Source organism: Osmia lignaria, chromosome 13 (genome assembly GCF_051020975.1).
Source record: "Osmia lignaria lignaria isolate PbOS001 chromosome 13, iyOsmLign1, whole genome shotgun sequence".
Taxonomy (NCBI): Eukaryota; Metazoa; Arthropoda; class Insecta; order Hymenoptera; family Megachilidae; genus Osmia; species Osmia lignaria.
In genome coordinates, this window is record NC_135044.1 from 8029439 (window position 1) to 8045823 (window position 16385).

The 16385-nt window shown below is 36.7% G+C and overlaps 4 protein-coding genes and 1 long non-coding RNA gene across 11 annotated transcripts; 3 read left to right on the top strand and 2 right to left on the bottom strand.

Moving 5' to 3' along the window:
* Nucleotides 1-1982: 1982 nt before the first annotated feature.
* Nucleotides 1983-3626, top strand: LOC117601917 (coiled-coil-helix-coiled-coil-helix domain-containing protein 2-like). Its single transcript, XM_034319279.2, has 3 exons — nucleotides 1983-2161; nucleotides 2301-2665; nucleotides 2744-3626. The coding sequence occupies exons 1-3, from the start codon at nucleotides 2127-2129 to the stop codon at nucleotides 2752-2754; spliced, it is 411 nt and encodes a 136-aa protein (XP_034175170.1). The 5' UTR covers nucleotides 1983-2126; the 3' UTR covers nucleotides 2755-3626.
* Miro (mitochondrial Rho GTPase) lies at nucleotides 3398-7451 on the bottom strand. Of its 6 annotated transcripts, none has more exons than XM_034319262.2 (14): nucleotides 6875-7450; nucleotides 6584-6789; nucleotides 6460-6510; nucleotides 6294-6395; nucleotides 6181-6222; nucleotides 5938-6103; nucleotides 5757-5877; nucleotides 5477-5669; nucleotides 5143-5409; nucleotides 4862-5074; nucleotides 4577-4773; nucleotides 4268-4306; nucleotides 4002-4079; nucleotides 3398-3626 (listed from the first exon to the last, which is right to left on the bottom strand). In XM_034319262.2, exons 1-14 carry the CDS (start codon nucleotides 7071-7073, stop codon nucleotides 3500-3502), a joined length of 2001 nt encoding a protein of 666 aa, XP_034175153.1. In that variant the 5' UTR covers nucleotides 7074-7450; the 3' UTR covers nucleotides 3398-3499. The 6 variants fall into 6 exon arrangements, with proteins under 6 accessions (XP_034175153.1, XP_076547649.1, XP_034175154.1 ...); XM_076691534.1 differs by having other exon boundaries at nucleotides 4008-4079; nucleotides 6875-7448; XM_034319263.2 differs by lacking the exon at nucleotides 4268-4306 and having other exon boundaries at nucleotides 6875-7451.
* Nucleotides 7452-9225: 1774 nt separating this feature from the next.
* Nucleotides 9226-13341, top strand: Hex110 (hexamerin 110). The gene is made up of 8 exons (XM_034319252.2): nucleotides 9226-9381; nucleotides 9655-9995; nucleotides 10108-10392; nucleotides 10496-10983; nucleotides 11063-11601; nucleotides 11684-11820; nucleotides 11891-12182; nucleotides 12248-13341. Exons 1-8 carry the CDS (start codon nucleotides 9312-9314, stop codon nucleotides 13177-13179), a joined length of 3084 nt encoding a protein of 1027 aa, XP_034175143.2. The 5' UTR covers nucleotides 9226-9311; the 3' UTR covers nucleotides 13180-13341.
* Nucleotides 13342-13415: 74 nt separating this feature from the next.
* TpnC25D (Troponin C at 25D) lies at nucleotides 13416-14515 on the bottom strand. Its single transcript, XM_034319306.2, has 3 exons — nucleotides 14380-14515; nucleotides 13672-14092; nucleotides 13416-13551 (listed from the first exon to the last, which is right to left on the bottom strand). Exons 1-3 carry the CDS (start codon nucleotides 14380-14382, stop codon nucleotides 13523-13525), a joined length of 453 nt encoding a protein of 150 aa, XP_034175197.2. The 5' UTR covers nucleotides 14383-14515; the 3' UTR covers nucleotides 13416-13522.
* Nucleotides 14341-15253, top strand: LOC143305994 (uncharacterized). 2 transcript variants are annotated; one of them, XR_013063247.1, is made up of 4 exons: nucleotides 14341-14468; nucleotides 14630-14727; nucleotides 14819-14893; nucleotides 14981-15253. It is a non-coding gene; the product is annotated as an uncharacterized LOC143305994 (long non-coding RNA). The 2 variants fall into 2 exon arrangements; XR_013063246.1 differs by having other exon boundaries at nucleotides 14351-14488.
* Nucleotides 15254-16385: the final 1132 nt, after the last annotated feature.

Consider the following 16385-nt stretch of genomic DNA (forward strand, 5'->3'; position numbering starts at 1 on the left):
GGGATACGTTTATTAAATACATTCGACGAACAATTATCCGTAGACACCGATGTAGTTGCGAACTTTAAGACTCAATTACTGCAATTAGTAGAGGACGAGAAATTAACACCCCATCAAATATTTAACGCAAAGGAGACTGATCTATATTTTAAAATGACGCCGAACGAAAGCTTAGGACTTAAAACGGAATATCTGACTTCGGATAACAGAAAAATTAAAGATAAAATAAGTGTAATGGCGTGTTGTAACGCAACGGGTTCGATGAAAATGCCGCTGTTAGTAATCGGTAAATATCAAAAACCGCGTTCCTTAAAAAACTTAGCACCGCGTCTGCTGCCCGTGAATTATACCAACCATCCAAATGCCGTGATGAACGCGGCTATTTTTGAAACATGGTTCAAGGACAATTTCGTGCCAAATGTTAGTAATTTTTTGAGATCCAAAGGATTATCAGAGAAAGCGATTTTACTCTTCGATGACACGAAGTTACATTCATCGACAAATCCTTTAACCATTGACGGAATTAAAGCCGTATTTTTACCTGCAAATGTTACGTCACTTGTTCAACCGTTAGATCAAGGCATTATCGAGGCAATCAAAAATAGATATAAAGCAAAATTGTTAACGTTTATACTGAACGCTCAAGAACTTGGGGAGAATTACGATGACGCAATAAAATCGTTTAATATAAAGCATGCTGTTCAATTGATCAGTCAAGCTTGGGACGAGATAACCGAGAAAAATATTTCTAACTGTTGGAAGAATCTGTTAAACCTGCCTGTTGATCCGGCAGACAATTCTGAACAGATTACGTCCGAATCCATTCACCAAATTTCTAAACAGATCCGAAATCTTGAAAATATTGCATTAGACGAGGTTAATGAATGGATTCAGGCTGATTCAAAGAATCTAACCGACGAAGACATTATTCAAATTGTACAGTATGGCGACAATGTAAAGATCGGTATGTTAATATAAATTTTGTATTTAAAATAGAGCTAAATGCGGTAACTTACTACGATATAGACAAAATATATTTAGTTATTTTATTCGTTACAGAAATAGAAAATGATGATCTTACGGACGCTGAAATTTCCCCATCGAAAGCACTGGAAGCCGCAGACTGCTTGATCCTGTTTTGTGAGAAAACTGAAATCTCAATATCCGACATGAAAGTATTAAGAAGACTGAGACAACGAATAGCAAAACTTACGGAAAATGCTTAGCGTGTTTTTCGTATGAAATAATATGTATATTTTGTAATATATAAAGTAAAGTCCTTGATTATTTTTAACCTAACCTAATCTAAATGTATTTAAAATAAAAGTTTTTAATTTTAATTCCCACCACCAAGGACGCTATGATACAATGCCAATTCAGTCGGTACAGCAGGATGCGATGTGAAAATGATAAGGGGTCCTTACAACCCCTTTGAGCTCCTCAAGTGGGAAATAAAAAAAAAACAACGAACGATTGATTAATTCTATACCACATTCTGAAGAGTCATTAAATACTAAATTTAACAATTATTTTTACATATACATTTTCTTTGTTAGTACTAATCATAGATCTGATTTCATATTTTATATATCTATATAGGTATATATATTGTATATTCATACATATTTCAATTAATGCGCTATAAACAGAATGTTTTGCACAAAATCGTGCAATAATGCTTTGTGCAGTTGTAATCTTCTTGTAAAAACAAAAATATACACGTCTATTTAATTACAATCCATCTAACATTGCAGCCAACATTATGAGTTGCATATTATATAAGGTGAGGTAGATTCTGAATAATAAATTGCATTACTAATTATAATAAGAGCATATAAGGGAATCATAGATGAAAATGATCAATATTTAATTGTATTAACGCATTATTTCTTTAAATATTCATCAATTTCGATACAAACTGAAGTCTGTCTCTTCTATACGAAGCAATTTATTTCTTGTCTGCTTTCTAGAAGGTTCATGGATTGTTTTAGAGTTTGCGCAGTTCGATGACGTTGCGTAACTTATCGGAGGGTTTCAGAGTCTCTATTGCAGTATCACAAGAAAGTTCTGAGAGTTTGGACGTTTAAGCGATTACACGAAATCCTTTGTGCTAAAAATCATAAAACATGCCTCGACGAGGACGTGCTCCAGCTCCAAGGGCGTAAGTGTCTTTCCTCCAAATCGTACATTTCATTTTCTGTATATTGCGCATAAATACTTGTATAATTATATGACGTTAAATTGTTAAAAACGTGGTCAAGAAAAGTATAAACTTATTTTTTAAACTTATTCTTTTTTAGAGCTAGGCCCGCTCCTGTCGCTCGTGCTCCAGTTCCAGCACCTGCTCCTGCGACAACACCCATGATGGCCCAACCTCAACAACCATCCCTCATGGGACAAATGGCCGCTACCGCTGGAGGTGTAGCCATTGGTTCTGCTGTTGGTCATACCATCGGACATGCTGTAACCGGGCTGTTCAGCGGAGGTTCTAACGAAGCTGTTGCACCTGCTGCAGCCCCTGCACAAGCTGCACCAGCTTCTGCACCTGCTGGCAGTGCTTGTGCATGGGAGGTTAAACAATTCTTGGAGTGCGCTCAGAACCAGTCAGATCTTACATTATGCGATGGTTTCAATGAAGCTCTTCGTCAATGCAAAGCTTCCAATCGTAAGTTTTAAATGATTAAGTTGAATCTTATCTAATTAAATGTTGCAAACTAATGAAATTACTTTTTTTAAATTTCAGATTTAATTTAAATATATATGTTTCTTAAAAAGGGGTTAGCATTTGAATTTTAGAGAAATTTAGGAAGAGTATTATTCAAATTATTTTATAGTATAAAAAAATTCTGAAACAAGATTATGTTAAGTATAACCTGCATGTACCTATTATATAAATGTTATAATCTGTATATGTATGGAATTGGAATAGGAATAAATTGATTTCTGTGTACAACACAAGGCAGACCTGGATTATGTATCTAAAGTAATAATAAAAGTAACAAGAACCTAATTCCCTTTTCTTAACTAACAATTTGTTAATAATCTATAGCAAAAAATAATTTCTGCATTATACTTAGTACAGTTTTTAGTAACCTATAATATATAGAGATGTTAAAAACTGTGTATAGAAGCATTGTGCAAGACTGATATGTATTATTGTGCAACATTGACACGTATTCTAATTCCTTTTCAAGTATGATAAGAATGTAGAACATAAATTACTAATATTTTAATTGCTAATATTAGAAAGCAAAAGTTAACTTCTAATGATATATAATATTATCATTGTTTAAGAACAATTAGAAACGTTACTTAACATTATAGCACACGTAAAAATTAAAAAGTGCATAAACATTTTTTTTCCTTATGAAGTAGTCAAGGATATATAAGAAATTAATGATTTAAGAACATAGTTTATTAACTTAACGCGTTTTCCAAAGACGGTTTTATACTTCACCAAAAGAGGCAGTTAAATGTGCATGAAAAGAAATATGGTAGACTATCTTTTCTCTGTATTTAATACACGCATCACCACAAAACCGGCAACAGTAGCGACTGCAATTCCAAGACCAGCCTTCCACCAGACGATTGAATCCCCTTGCATTAGCCCAAACTGATTTATATGTCTGTAACGTCAAGAATTAATTTTCATAGGGACCGAGAAAAAATTATATTAATTCTCCGGTTATGAGAAAACTCGTGTATACACACATATCATAGTGTAATTAACTAACATGACACACAACCCTATAATGAATTTATAGCTAGTTCTTTTAAATATTTCAATTTCACAAAAATATCACACACATAATATAAAAAGAAACGAATGTGTGAAATGTTTTTCTAAAACATGTATAGAATATAAAAAGTCACGACAAAAATTCAAAACCCATTCGTATTTCATGCTCATGCAGAAAGAAAAAAAAAAGACAATATTTGTAACATTTCATATTGTAAGTCGTGAGCACGCCGTGAAATTAACAGAAACTTATAATACGAACAAAAACCTTGTAAAAGAACTCCACCATTGAGTGGGTGAGGGTTTGACAAGCAACATGTGGACCATACGCCTCAAAGGACTGAAAAGATTTAGACCTTGTTATAATAGTCTTAATCATGCGGCATCTTCTGAGCAAATCGCCTAGCACATTTGACGACTGTATATCTGGTGTATACGTGCAGTGAAGTATGAATAAAACAAAAGAAATGTGATTCACGATTTGCTCAAGCTTACAATGCTTACGTTGTTGCAAAAATTCAGACCAACCTGTCTCTGTAAAATAATACCCATGCTCCTTGAAAGCGGCTAAACATGAAATCTTTTTGTTAGTGTCTAATAATAATTCAATTTAAAGGGCATCTTTTCTTAAAAACTATAGAGAATATGAAATAAAAACGTTTGACAGCAACAAACAAAATGCAACACAACTTTGAGACTATTTACGTTGAGATATTTTCTCTTCTTCTGTGATAAGTAAATTTGATTGTTTCATAAAATAATAACATTTTTGGGGCGTTGTAATAGTTGTATAAATTATATCTATCAATAAAGAATGTTTTAAAGAATTATACTTACGGAAAAGCTGCCATTGTTGCTAATTTAACGAAGATTTCACGTCGTACTGTACGGGAGATGCTATACGGTTGTGGCGGCATCAATTTGTACTTATTGCAAAAACTTACTGGTTGCAGCAAATACTCTTGTTTTACTTCAGACAGATCACTCTTATTTGCTATTATGAGAACAGGAATTTTACTGTCTGCAAAATATTTCTGAGAATGGAAGAAAATTAATTTCATTATGAAGTTGTATCGTATGCTTCAGGATACAATTTCTTTGAGAATGTAACAAAATCCTTACAATATAAATTCGTGCGATGTATTCAAATGATTTAGGATTACTAGCATCATAAACAAGAGCCGCCGCATCACATTGAATTTGTGCTGGAGTTAAAGCATCTTGAACATTAAGTATATTTATGTCCCGCAGAATTATTGTCTTCTCTTGGCCATACACATGTACCGTATTCACGGTTACATGCGAATTCGACGGCACCATTTCATCGGTTAATTTCTGCAATAATGCAATATTTTAAAAACTTATTTGTAATGTATTATATGTACGTACAAAAATATACGCACCTCAAGTTTTGGATCTACAAATGTTCTACATAATGTTGTTTTTCCACTACTTTTCGGGCCGATCACATGACAACTATAAACATTCCTGCTTGATTGTTTCTTTGCCAAATCCAACTTCTTTTCACGAGTAACCACGATTGCGTTTGTTTGACATTCGTTATTATACATGTTGTACCCCAAATACGCCATATATTCTAGAGTTTTTCGTACATTAGTCAAAGTTAATAATGCCCACTGACACATGTACCCTTGAAATGTGATCCATCCCTATTGAACAAAGCAATAACAAAAGCAAATCGATGAAACAATCAAGCAATAATAACGAAAAATGTACCTTTTCATTAGTTGGTACAGTATATTTATACTCATCACCCCAGGGTGCGGTTAAACATCGTGAAAACAATGACTCCAGTTCAGAAGGTGAAAGAGCACCATCCCGATCACGATCGTGTTGCATAAATAACAACGTTAAAAATTCTTGACCTTTGTGTGATAATTCAGTTGTACAACCAACAGGAACCTTTAGTCTACGTAATAAGAATACACAATAAGAATATGTAAAATATACATAAAATATATATATTTCAAATATCTCTTATTGTTTCTATACTAACGGTGGATTTATATATTCTTTAGACATTTGTAACTCATTATCATAACCGAATTTTCTCAACACAGCCCAAGTTGTTTCATTTCTTCCCCGTTGTATAAATAAACATTGTAAATACATAAAACCTGCGAACAACAAAGACATATTCCTGTACTAGTTTTTATGCATTATTCAATGCAAGATACCTTTCATGGTAACGCATCCGTTACAAATGCCATCTTGGATATTTTTTGATAATACAGCTTTCACATCCTCCAAAACCTGTGGTTGTAACGGAGTGTTGAAGCACCATTGTTGAAATGCATTTAGTTCCATATCATTTAGCAAACCATCATTATCCAAATCACATATCTATACGAAATAATGCAACGCATGAATAATTATAAGATATGCGAGCACAAGAAGAATGTACAAATTTATATGCTTACTTTAAAAATTCTCTGAAGCGCAACTTTACATTCTTCTGTAAGCTAAACATTGTATTATATTAGTAAACTATACTTAAATCTTTATAATTAAACATACTTTTAGTAAGTCCTACCTCTTGGGTATCATAATTGTATAATGGTGTGGTAGGATGCAAAACAGCTTTTTGTGCATAATAAAATGTTTCTGAAACATTTTGTAATGTTTTGGCAGAACACTAAAACCAATAAGACATAAATTAGAAACTATTTTAAATGTACTAACATAATTATAACATTTACCTCGATACAGCTTTCAATTTCAGTGAATTCTTTCATTATAGGATATACAGCCTAAAAATAGAAAAAAAATCTACAAATATGAGTAAACAAATGAAATGTTACAAGCTTCATTGTTACACCGAACCTCAATGGTCGAATAATCAACAAGATCAATCTTGTTTCCTACAAGGACCACCGGGCAACGATTGTTGGATGAACATCGTCTGATTAATGGTAACCAATAAGTAGCTGCTCTATCCAATGTATCCTCGTCCACCACAGAATATACAACGCAAATTACATGTGCTTTTTGAATTTCATCGCTTAATTGGTCTTCAGTTTGCTCTGCAGCTGAAAATCAAACATGATGAATGAAACCATGAAACCCATTAAATGTTTTTTAAAAAAGCATTATGCAAACATCATTCTTATGTACCCGAATAATCAACAATGTGGGTAGGAACCTGCTCCGGGGTGACATCAGCCGGTATTGTGATCTCTTCTGCTTTGCAGGGCACATCTTCCGCGTATTCTTCGCTTACTAACGATAGTATCAGAGAAGTCTTACCGACTCCACGATCGCCGATCAACAGAATTCTGACGTTGCGCCTGGGCGCGACTGGACGTTGCACCATGCTGATTTGAATGATATACTTATCGCACGTAACAGCGGCATTCACCGCCTAATTTTTTAAGGGCATCTTTGTCGTTTTCTAACGAAATCTTCGGTACCCTTCCCTAACCTATACTCGCACCTTACCACGGCACCAGCAACAAAACGTCACTTCTTCGTAATTTCTCAATCTCTTACGACGACATTTTATCACAGATTATGATCTATACGATTGGAAGTCACTGTATGATCTCCCTAAATCCTTGTATATAGATAAAAAAATGTGTTGCTTCACCCGCTACGATTGAACTTGTGCTTCGAGGGTGGGCTTTTCAAGGTTACGTTCAGTACTTCAAATGACAGTATATATATATATAAAACATATACACGTGCACGTGTAAATGTAAAAAATCGGCTGAGAAAATGAAAGAGATAATTTGATTAGGAGCATAGGATCGAAAGATAATCTAATTTCGAATCAAATATTTCGTCGAAGAAACAGCAATCTAAATAGAAAATAATTCTATTTGTGGAATGAATATCATGGATCCGTAGCGCCTACATTTAAATTATCCATTGCGCTCGATATACCTGAAAATCGTAGAAATCGATAGTACTTCAATATATCGGTGTTTCACACCAGTTTCAAGCATCAGTTATCTAACTTTTAAGGATCAAGTAAAAAATTTGTTATCAAAGATTATAATCAAGATATAACATTAGAACAGAGACATATATGATAAAGTTCAAACTTAGAAGAAGGGGAGGAGAAATTATTTGAAGAATACAGGTATAAATGTTTAAAATATAACTCTTGTATTTGAAAAATTTTGTTCTGAAATTTGTTTAAATATTACAAAATTAAAGGCGTACTATTGCATCAACATATTAAAATAAAAAGATAGCAATGATACAGGGTAAAATAAGAAAAAAAGTTACAATTGATTATGCTGCTATTATCTGAAACCAAAGTATATTTTTGCTTTTTTATGTTATCATACTTTTGCGAGATTCGTTTTTTCTTGTTTTTATATGCAATTATTCGTAGCAAGCAACACGCCATCGTGTACACAAAAAAATTACAAAAAATTACTTATCGTTAAAAAGAAAAATTTATTAAACGATATTACTGCAAAAATATTATGAAACTTTTGCTTATTAACACTTGAGAAATGTTAAAAGTCAAATGAAAAAAAATTGTATTATTGCATAGTTTGCTATAGATTATAAAAGTCAATAATTTTGATTGTTAATTGCATCCACTGCAATTTAAATTAGCGAAAGTCTTTTACGAAGAAACAAAATGAAAACAATTGAATCTTATCTCCCTGCATGTTTATTATTGGAAAAATTGTTTATTGATAATAAGTTTTCATTGTTTTTTCTTTCTACCCCCCAGGGATGTAAAAAATACTGTCGAAACATTTAAGAGGTAAACAAAGTGATAACCCTTGCGCATATAGTCACCTGAGAGTTCAAGACTTATTATCTTATATTATCCCGCGCGTGAAGATACCGATGACCTTCAATATTTTGTGCCCTCTTTGTAAGTGTGCGAAAATGTTGAAAAATATTTCGATAATTTAATTGCGAAATATTAAAATTCAATATATGCTTTCTGATAAAAATTTCACGATCAATATTTTTTTTTTCAAATTGTTATTCGTTAAATATTCAAATACCTATGTTTAATATTTTCAGGAGAATACCTTACATGGAATATCGAGAAAAAAAAATAAAATTAAGTTTACCTCGTATTGTTTTAACAATAAAGCATATTGAAATTATAATAAGAATATAATTGAATATATATTTTTACTTTGATTAAAAATTTTTACCTCAGCAACTGATAGTGTCGATTTTAATCTCTATCTCTTCTTTCAGGTACCATTTTCCCTTAAGTTTAATGAATAATGAAGATTTAGAATGAATACAGTTGAAACGGTACTACTCTGTAAGAAATGGAGAAGAAAATTTGCAAAGTATCTTATGAAGTATATGGCCGGATAAGAGGTGTCGAATTTTTGGTACAACAACCTGATACAGAATCTATTGACGATGATACGTATCATCATCGGTTAACCTTCGATCGGATGCGTCGAACACATTCGAAATAGCAAAGGATATCGCGGGTAGGCCGCGAAATCTTGAGGGAGGTGGGTCGGCAGGTCGCCGATAAACGTTTTCTTCGATAGGATTTTAGTATAAAAGCCTGCTCGAACATTCAGTAAGTATCACATTGTATTATTTGATCTATACAATGAGGTACTTATTTGTCCTGTTAGCTCTTGTGGCTTTTGCAGCCTGTGACAGCAGCAAACAACGTGCTGGTAAGTTAACACTTCAAACTTCTACCTATAAAATTTTCATACTCTGAAACATTTGGCAAGAGTGCTATAATTATTACCTTGTTCAGTATCATTATTATGTTTCTGTTTCCATTGAAAACTTAAACTATATTGCTATAATTTAAAGTTTAAATTTCAACTTGAGTTACTTGTTTTCTTCTTTACTTATTCAGTCCATAGAATTTAATACGATACAACATTCTATGACTCTGCCACAATGTCTTGGTATTAAACACACATTTATATTCGTTACAGCTGACCAGGAGCTCCTAAAAAAACAACAAGATTGCATCCAACTCCTGCAAAAGATCACACAAGACATACCAAACCCACAGCTTCAGAACCTTGGCGAAACATATGAGATTGAAAGCAATGCTCATTATTACGACAATCCCATCATAGTGAAATACTATGCTGGTGTTGTAAGAGCTGGCCTGGTTCAACCTAAGGGTACCGTGTACAGCAACTCCATCAGCCAACTGCGCAAAGAAGTTGCCCTCCTGTACAGGATCTTGTTAGGTGCCAAGGACTACCCTACCTTCCTGAAGACTGCTGCGTGGGCTCGTGTTCGTGTCAACGAAGGACAATTCGTCAAGGTATAAAAGCTACATAAACAGAAATTTATTAATATATCAGTTGAGCTTGAAAATGTTCTATCTCTTAACTTTTATACATACTGTATACTTAAATTTATACTCGTACGAATAGGCTGTTGCTGCTGCTGTCCTGACCCGTAAAGACACACAGGGTGTTATCCTTCCTCCAACTTACGAAATCTTGCCCCAATACCACTTGGACGCTAGAATTATCCAGGATGCTCAAGACGTTGGCTATCAACAAGCAATTCAACAGAACATCCAAAACATCCTGATCCCAGTCAACTGCTCTGCAACTTTGTCTCACGATGAACAACAGCTTTCTTACTTCACCCAGGATGTTGGTCTTGCTTCATACTACAACTATGTCAACCTTGCTTCCTACATTTTGGATAGTGTAAGTATCTAAAAAGAAAAAAAAATAGCTGAAAATATTTTCATGGAAGATTTGTTAAAAAGTTTACGAATTAATGTGATCAATATTTATTTATAAATATTAGGAAGAACAACAACAACAGCAACAACAACAACAGCAACAACAGCCCTTGGGTCAAGAACAGTACCAACAACAGATTGTAGGAAAATACTTACAACAAGGAGCACAGGACCAACAAAACACCATCGGCCATGGAGCCCAATTCTTGTACCTCCACCAACAACTCTTGGCACATTACGAACTTAACCGTCTCTCCAACGGACTTGGCCCCATCCCATACACTGACTGGACCAATGTAAAAGCTCTCTACCAACCTCATCTCCGCAACCTCAACGGACTTGAATTCCCAGGCCGCCCAGACAATCTTCAACTCAAACCACAAAAGTACAATCTGATCAAGTCTGTCATGACTTTGGAACAAAGATTGATGGAAGCCATCGACTCTGGCCATGTTATCACCCCACAAGGCATCTTCCTTTCTCTTTACCAACCCCAGGGTATGAACATCCTTGGTGACCTGATCGAAGGTTGCGGCAGAAGCGTCAACCCAAGGTTAGTCTTCTCTGAAAGAATACGAGCTGGCGTTTAATTAATATGAGTACATGTCTAATACTTCATTATTTTCAAACAGGTACTACGGAAGTTTCCAAGCTGTAGCTCGCAAACTTCTTGGCAATGCCCCTGAAGTCGAAAACGTATGGGACTACACTCCATCTGCTCTTGAACTTGGACAAACCGCTGTTCACGACCCAGCCTTCTACCAACTGTACAAGAAAGTTATGAGACTCTACAAACAATACCAACAATCTCTGCCTCCTTACCAATCCAACGACCTTATCCTCCCCGGTGTTACCATCCAGAACGTTGATGTTAGCCAACTGATCACCCTCTTCACCAACTACTTCATCGACCTCGACGCCGTTACCGTTCAACGACCTGACCAAACCATGCAACAACAACAAGAAAATGTACAACAACACGTCAAGGCACACCTCAAGAGGTTGGACCATCATCCCTTCCAATACCAAGTCATCGTTCACAGCGAACAACAAATCCCCAACGCAGTTGTCCGTGTCTACCTTGGACCGAAACACGACTACAAGGGTCGCCCAATCAGCATCTCCCAGAAAAGGCATCTCTTCGTCGAACTCGACCAATTCTACCACAACCGTATGTTTCAATATTTTGCTTCTAAACAAGTATGATTTACTTACGAATGATTGTCTCATAATATTCGGTGTATACTTTACAGTCCACCCCGGCCAGAACATCATCATTAGGAACTCTCAACAAGCTCCAGGACAGAGCGCCGACTGGCCATCAGTATCCCAGATCCAACAAGGTGTCAACGATGCTATCCGCTCTCAAGAGCCATTCTACGTTACTGAGGTTAATGAATTACCCCGATTCTTTAAAATTATAAAAGATTAGAAATTCATAACGATATCTATGATTACAGCCACACCAGATCTTCAGCTTCCCTGCTAGGTTGAGTCTCCCCAAGGGACAACAACAAGGTTTCCCTATGCAATTCGTCGTTGTGATCACCAGCTCCGGCCCACTTAACGTTCCGTTCGGTCCAGTCATCCCAGACCAAGCTCTGACCTTCCAAGAACAACAATTCCAGATCGTCAACCCTGAACAATACCAACAACTGAAACAACAGAGCCTCTCTCAAGTGACCGGTGGAATCCAACAGAACGTGGAAGTCTTCAACGAAAACTTGGTCAACGCTCAACAACAAATTGAAGGTACTTTATCAACGACGATAAAATGGTCTTAGATACACGTTGTACAATACCCTTCTTTTTTACAGCCGTAAGGACCCACTACGCTAATGTCTACACCAAATACCACGGACAGTATCCCTACACCCAGATCCAGAACCCAGTCGGCGAAGGACAAGACATGACCTGGATCAAGAATGTTGCCGGAGTAAGTGGCGGCGCAGCAGCATCCACTCAAGGATTAGGATTATCTGGACAGTTAGTCTCTGGACAGATCCAACCGCAAATGCAACAACAATACCTGGGTCAAACCCAAGGCCACTTCAGACAACAACGCATGACCTGGGGATCCGGTTTCTCAACTGGTGCCCAAGGTTTACAAGGTGCACAACAGGTTGGACAAGGTCCCGAAGTTGTCGTAGGTGCTCTGCCAAACGTACCAATTGGTCGACATAGCGAAGGAGGTCAACACAGCGTACAAGGTCATCATAACCAACAAGGAGATCAACAAAGCGTAACAGGTGGTTCACATAGGGTACGAGGTGGTCAAGGTGTCCAATATGGTGTACCTCTCCAAGGTGGTCAAGGAATCCAAGGCATGAATGTTGGTCTCCAAGGAGTATCAGGATTGTCTGGTGCTGGAGTCCAAGGAGTCCAGGCTGTGAAAATCGCATACGGTATGGAAGGAGCCCAAGGAATCGGCGGTGTTCAATCCTGGGCATCTCAAGTACAAGGTGGAATCCAAGGAACTGGAATCGTCGCTAGCGGACAACAACACGCCGGTGGTTTCCAGGGTGTCTACGCTCAACCGCAAACCGTTCAGGACCAAACTGTCACCGAATACTTCCAGAACAAACCAATCTCCGAAATAATCGGTGGTGCCATCTCTCTTGACGGCAAACCCCTTGGTTTCCCGTTGGACAGACCTCTGACCGCCGGTGCTCTCAGCGTTCCCAACATCTTCGTCAAGGACGTTCTCGTCTACCACGCTGGACAACCCACCAACGACATCACTCAGTAAATCCAGTTCCTATTGGCGAAGCGCGCGGCATCGCAAGAAGCCGTACGCATTTACGACGGACTTAGTGCGCAAAATGATGTAACATTAATGTAACAAAAAAAAACAAAAAAATCGATTTATTGATGTATCATAATGAATAAATTGCTTTAAAGAGCAAATGTTTATTATAAAATCTGGTCTCCACAATGTACACACCTTATAACCATAAGATCATAGGATTAAGTCGAACAGGTTCATTGCCTTTAAGTCATAGTTTTATTAAACAAATTTGAAGACACTAGGATCAAAAAGAACGCCGAATTAATAATTTTAACATAGACTGTCCTTTGCTTTCAGAACGTCATCACTCTCCAGTCATCATCTCCATGAATTCTGAAACAAAGAAAGTTACATCCATCACTCTATCGTCACAGAAAAGAAAAATAGAAGAGAAATCTAATCAGGATGGCGAAAGTCATGCGATCCCCTTGTAACAATCGAAACATTACACACCATCGAAGTCAACCGTGCCGGATCCATCGGTATCAATTTCAGCTATTATACCATCAAGATCCGCGCTAGTAAGTTTGTCATCGAGAGCAGCAAGAATCTCCTTCAAGGTAGCCGTCGTAATGTATCCATTTCCTTCGCGATCGTATAAACGAAAAGCTTCTTTCAATTCCTCTTGCATCGCTTCAGCGTCCTCCTCTTCCAGGAATCGACCAGCGATCCTGCAGAATTGATCGAAGTTCACTTTTCCGGTCCCTTCCGGATCGTTCTCCGCTATTATAGCATTCAGATCAGCATCGTCGAACAACTGACCCATCGTGTTCAATATCGTTGATATTTTCAGGGTGTCGATCAGGCCGCTCTTGGTGGTATCGAACATTTGAAATGCTTTTCGCATCACGGCCATCTTTTGCTCGTCTTCCTCCTGCAAACGATCAATCTTACAGCAGGATGGAAATGTGAAGGGTAATAATAAAATATTTATTGAACTTTGAAACGTTTCATCACAGATTACGGTCAATTGAAAAAGTTGGATTTAAAGGCGAATAAAATGAAAAATTGAAAGAAAACTAATTTTTTTTTTTCTTTTCCAGGTCACTGCGATTCAAATTCATCTCACTAATCAATCACACGAGCGGCTTCGATGGAACGCGAACACGGAGATGTAAAAATGAAAAGGTCTCACCGTGAAACCATGACCGCGACACTTACCATGCTGACTGATATCTCGCACGGCGGACGACGGACACCTGAGGTACCGAAGCTTTTCCACCCCGGTATAAAGACATCGTCCACGTCTGGTAAAGCAGCTAGAAAACTGGTGGGCGCAAAAATAGAGCGACGCGACGAAAAATGAAATATGTTATAAGTAGATCTTCCGCGAAACGGAAGGCCGACGTTAAATCATACTAGATTGCATTCAACATATTTGCTGGCTAACTTGAGCTTTTTTTTTTTTCAGTTTTCTTATCAAAACCGTAACAATTTAAGATACTTCAAAGGATAATTCTAAATGAAAGAACAAACTAAGGTACCGATATCTCCAGTGCAAACACGAGGGTATGAGTAAATTATGAATTATCAATACCATATAGTTATGTTAAGATTTCTTTAAATAACAAAATTCCATTTCATTTATTTGTTCATCTAGGGGCATCCTTTGTATATTAGAAAATTGCATAAACGGAGAGAAAGTGTTCATTCATGAAACGTTAAGAGAGTCGAGGTAAGTTGGAAAAAGAAAAATTGCCTGTTATTTGTCTTGCCAGAGGATGCATTAAAACGTTTTCAATGGTAATGATTGTATTAACATAAGTGCATCCAAAGTGGCTCGGAAGGGCAATTATTCAGAACTGACCGAGTGTCATATAAATTTGTCTATCTTCACGCAAATGGTTATAATTCTTGGGCGATGGAACAACGTCGAGTAATATCCATGTGCAATTTTCATACCGGGTTGCTGTTCTTAGATCCTACACCCACACGTTCAGAACTATTACAACATCAACGTATATACCTGGCTTAGTGTACCGGTGGAAATATAACAAGTCCTCGTACTCTTTCCGAACGATTCATCAACGAATCACGCGAAGGGAATTTAGATATTTTTATTTCTAAACGTTTCCTTTTCATTTTTTTTTTTTTCTTTCTTCTTACTTGACTTGTTTCTTACACCTCCAGCTAATTCCATAAGAATTCTAAGAGCGCTTGTAGCAACACCATACATTTCATTAGTCTATTCATCTTTTCTTCTACATTCTATAATGATAAGAATTTAGTATTTTTACATGTACATATACAAAATACTGAAGTAACAAAAATGGATTGTACCGGGTAAAGTTTCATCGTTCCTGTAAAAAATGTTTACGCCAGCTCTATAAATAATGCGAGACGATCAATCAACCGCGACAGGTTGATGAGGACAAGATCATCGTTTTGAATGTCACAGGAATGCGAGAAACATTTGTATGTGTCCGATTTTCATTCAGCTGAGCCTGATTGTTACGGGCCAACGAAATTTATCTCATTAAAAATATTTTAGGCACGAGCGCATCGTCACCATCACCATCATCATCCTCCTCATCATCATCATCATCCTCGTCATCGTGGGTGATGTTCGTCTTGTCAATGCTCGGTAGGCAGTGACAACGGGTTTTCAAGCGTGCAAAAGCAATTATGTGACGGTGCCAAGTTCTGAAAATCCGCGTCCCCTTGGCAAGAGTTCGTGCTCATAAGCCGACTCGTTAGAGAAGTATGCGGATGCCGCCCCTCCTGCTGGATCCATCATCGCGAAAAATGAATACCTTCTCCTTGGTAATGTCATCTGTTCCATTTTTACTCGTTCTAACAGGGTAGTCTTTATCAGCTGTTACACGAAACTGCGAATACGGTAATTTTGTAATTTTTACAATTGCATTATCCATAATTGTAACTATATAATTTCAGTGGCATTTCAACTTTGGGGCCATTTGAGAATTTCTGAAAGTTGGAAACTTTGTTGTAGTATTTATGAGAGTATTTAAAATCCTACTTAAATTAGAAGCAATGCGGTATTTAAATTTTATCTTTTCATCGTTTGAAAATGAAATTACGGAAAACGTCAGAGTAGATATATGTATAGTTCTGGTAGCGACACAACCGGAAGCTTTCCTCCAGTTAAACACGTAAACGGTCAGCGGGAGTCTAAATTTATTTTCCATTAGAGATTTTCTATAAAG